This window comes from Crinia signifera, chromosome 7 (genome assembly GCF_055691185.1).
Source record: "Crinia signifera chromosome 7, ASM5569118v1, whole genome shotgun sequence".
Classification (NCBI taxonomy): Eukaryota; Metazoa; Chordata; class Amphibia; order Anura; family Myobatrachidae; genus Crinia; species Crinia signifera.
In genome coordinates, this window is record NC_139223.1 from 119,144,337 (window position 1) to 119,148,180 (window position 3,844).

At 48.8% G+C, this 3,844-nt stretch overlaps 1 protein-coding gene across 1 annotated transcript; it reads right to left on the bottom strand.

Annotated features, from left to right (window-relative positions):
* Nucleotides 1–962: 962 nt before the first annotated feature.
* On the bottom strand, nucleotides 963–2,983 carry LOC146021225 (uncharacterized). The gene is made up of 3 exons (XM_083155020.1): nucleotides 2,440–2,983; nucleotides 1,872–1,940; nucleotides 963–1,576 (listed from the first exon to the last, which is right to left on the bottom strand). Exons 1-3 carry the CDS (start codon nucleotides 2,951–2,953, stop codon nucleotides 963–965), a joined length of 1,197 nt encoding a protein of 398 aa, XP_083011146.1. The 5' UTR covers nucleotides 2,954–2,983.
* Between the last annotated feature and the right edge of the window lie 861 nt (nucleotides 2,984–3,844).

Genomic DNA, 3,844 nt, shown 5'->3' on the forward strand with positions numbered 1-3,844 from the left:
TGGCTCATGACACCTTTGCGCACCCCAGAGGGCCCTGCACAGCACCGGTATAATGAAGCCCACATTGCAACCCGCAATGTGGTGGAGCGCACATTTGGCGTCTTGAAGAGTCGCTTCCGGTGTTTGGACAGGTCGTCGGGTACACTGCTTTACCACCCTGGCAAAGTAGTCATGATTATCCAGGCTTGCTGCATGCTGCACAACATAGCCCTGTCCCAACCTGCCTATGTGGAGGAGGAGCATGCAGCAGTCGTTGAGGAAGCCCAACCTACCACACCTCCGGTAGTGAGGGGTACGCAGAGGGGGAATCTGGTGCGCACACACATCATCAGCCGATACTTTTCTGGTAAGCACATGTGCCCTGTACTGCAAAATGTACCTGTGCTGTAAGTGTACTCATTAACTAATGTGTGACCAATACCATCTGCTTCCACCCACATTTAGCCTAATACACAGAGCCCAACGGATGCAGATGGTGGTGCTGACCTATCCCTTGCTGATATCTAGCTTGTAAGTACTTTTCAGACATGTATGTCTCACTGGTGTTGTGGAACTACACGTGCCAGCATGCCCTGACACACTCTAAGCATTACAGTCCAAACCATGAGTGTCAGAGCCTGCTGGAATATGTAGATGCACAACCTTTGCCAGCCAAGGAGATACCCCACACTACTTTAGTGCAATCCCATTGTCATATACCATTGCAATATTTTAGACTGTGTATTATTTTTTAAGCAATTATTGTGTGCAAAACACAATGGGATGCGGCTAGACATTTTTACTTCTGTCTACTTTGTCAGACGCAATCTGCATTTTTGCAGGTGAAAAATAACAACTCTGGGGGCATGTTACAAGATGATTGGGAATGGGAAAAATAATGAAACCTATGTAGGAGCTACCTTCTCCCAGCATCAGGCACCCCTACACCACTACTAGACCCTGTACCAAGCCCACCACGGGTCCTAACACTCCGACGGAGTGGGGGAGCCACTTATTGGGGTGCTGGATACACTGCTGAGGGTGGATGCTGTGCCACCTCCCACATTGGCTTCCAGCTGCTGGATTTGGGCCTGCATAGCTAGTAAGGCATTAGTCTGCGCTGTGCATGATTGGGTGAGTGCAGCAATACTTTGCGCCAGGCTGCCAATATGCCTATTCTGCTCCCTTACAGCAGCAGTTAGCTCAGCAAGACGGGTGTCAATGCTGTTAGCAATGCGCACATGAGTGCCTACACCTACCCGTACACTACGTGCCATTTTCCGTAACTGAAGGAAGGTGTCACGCATGTACCCCTGGATATTACCTATTTGGAGGCTTTGGGAGGCCATGAATTCTATCTGTTTTTCCTTGAAATTAACCAAGGAGTTAGCTACTTGGGAAGCCGAAGCGGCTGTATGGGGTGTGTTGGTGGGTGGGGGTGGGTTGGGAGACACCCCACTTGGGGGAAGATCACTCTGTGACGAGGTCTGTATTTCTTCCTCTGCCGCAAAGGTGTCGACTGGTTCAAGAATGATGTCCATTTCGTCTAGCACCATCATTGAAGAATCTGTTTGGTTTGACCCTAGTTGTATAGCACCTGTGGATACAGAGAAGAGGTAAGTACTCATGCATATATAGGCCACACTGTCCTCTATACTGTTTTACATAGGGCTTGAGATGCTGGACGCAAATACCTAGGGGTGTTATGTACTTACACATGTACCCCGATACAGCATGTAACATTCACATTAATAATATGTCACATGCGTAGCTCAGATGACATTCATTTCCGTTGCAATGTAGCAACAGGAGTTGAATGTGGTATGAGATATTGTTGAGGTGACATGGGTGTGTGTACTGTATGTGTAATGGTGTGTTTTTTGTTCATTTACCTGCTTCCGCAGATTCTGCAGCAACGGGCCTTCTGGTCTTGGATGCGTGAGCACTTCGGGATTGACAATCTGTAGAAGGAAAGATGGGCAGGCATTATGGACCTTGCAATGGGGAAGCATTTTGTGCAAACAGGCATTGAGATGACAATAATGGACAATACCCTTTGGACAAGGACTGCTTTATTTCTTTGGCACCATTTTGTTTTGGAACCCACAGATTTTTCTGTGACATTAATAAAATTACACTATTGTACACATGACAACTATTGTATAATCTTTGCTATGTAGGCATGGCAGCTAAACCACCAGTACACCTCTGGGTTTTTGTCCACATACATGTTAGGCTGCTAGAAAGAATGTTACAGTGTTAATCAATGTGAGCAGTTGTGGAACTACAAGGCCCAGCATTATCAGCAATTTTAAAGGAGTAGCAGGCAATTTCTTGTGCATGACCTTGCTGGGCTATGTAGTTCCACAGCAGCACTTTACTTAGCATAACAATACAAGTGAACATTATAGTTATAATACATTAGCATGTATGTTTAGGAATGCATGTGGTCACACTTACCAGCTCTAGATGGCGTTTGTGGCCTATCGGTATCCGCCACGTGCATGCCAGGCAGGACCTCAGGGGGGATGATGCGCTTCAGCTTCACCTCATACGAATTGTAGCACACAGTGGTGGGGCTTCCTCCTCCAGTCTTGGTGGCCTCCTCCAACTCCATGGCCATTTTATTCTTCAACTGCCTTTTGATGTCGTTGAATCTCTTTTTCACATTGCGGACCAGGCGCTTGTGCTGACTCACAGCGTTCACCGCCTGGGTGATGTCCTTCCACATAGCCCTTTTGCGCTGTGCAGTGGTCTTGTGGTGAGATTTGCCAAGCAAACGCTCAAACACTGGCAGGATAGCCCGGACAAGTGCTGCATTTTCTTCATAGGAAAAACGCACCTTTCTGCCACTTTTGGTGCGGCCAGCTTCAACCTCCTCCTCCTCCTCATTTTCAACACCAGCCATGTAGCCCTCCTCCTCCATGGCAGTGTCTTCCTCCTCCTCACCACCATCTGCCTCCACCTCTGACATGTGGCCCTCCTGCAGCTGGTGTGGGGTATGATCAAGGTCTTGGCTGTAGGATGGGGATGCCAGCGGATCCACCACCTCCTCCTGCTGGGGCTGGACGCCCAGGGCCTGGTGTGGGGCTGCCCTTGCTGTGGCCATGCTGCCTGCCACACTGCTGCCTCTCACACTTGTCTGGCTGCTGCCACTGGTCCCTCTGCCACTGCTCCCTCTGCCACTGCTCCCTCTGCCACTGCTCCCTCTGCCACTCCTCACTCTGCCACTGCTCCCTCTGCCACTCCTCACTCTGCCACCAACACCTGTTCCTGAACGCACACTGCCACTGCTCCTCTCCATGCTCCTTACTTCCTATCAAAGAGTGAAATGGCGCCAATGACCCTTTATATAGGGGGTGTGATGCATAATGGAGGGGACACAGGTGGGCCAATAGGTTGGGGGGTTCTTACTCATGCGGAGACAGTTTTGTATATCGCACTCCGGTTGGTCCAAAAATCGCACATGACCGGCGGAAGAATTCACACTATTTTGTTACTTAAAAGCGCACCACTTCGACGCAAATCGCACCTATTCGCACTTTTCAGCCTCCAAAACGCATCACATTAAATATGCGAATTATGACTGAAAAGTGTGATTTGTAAAAGTGCGATTTGCGGCGATGTGGTGCGCTAAAAAAACATACGCATTTATGTGCAAGCATAGAATGTCACCCTCCATTTGTGAACTCATGGACAAAGGATCCATTAATGTCAACATTGCCAGTGAAAAGAATCCTGCAGATGTGTTAATGGAGAGTGTTCTATCACATTCACATACCTCCCAACTGTCCAAATTACAGCGGGACCGCTATTTGAAGAAAGTCCTGCTGTTCCTCCCGTGGTTGGCAATGTCCTAGGGGGG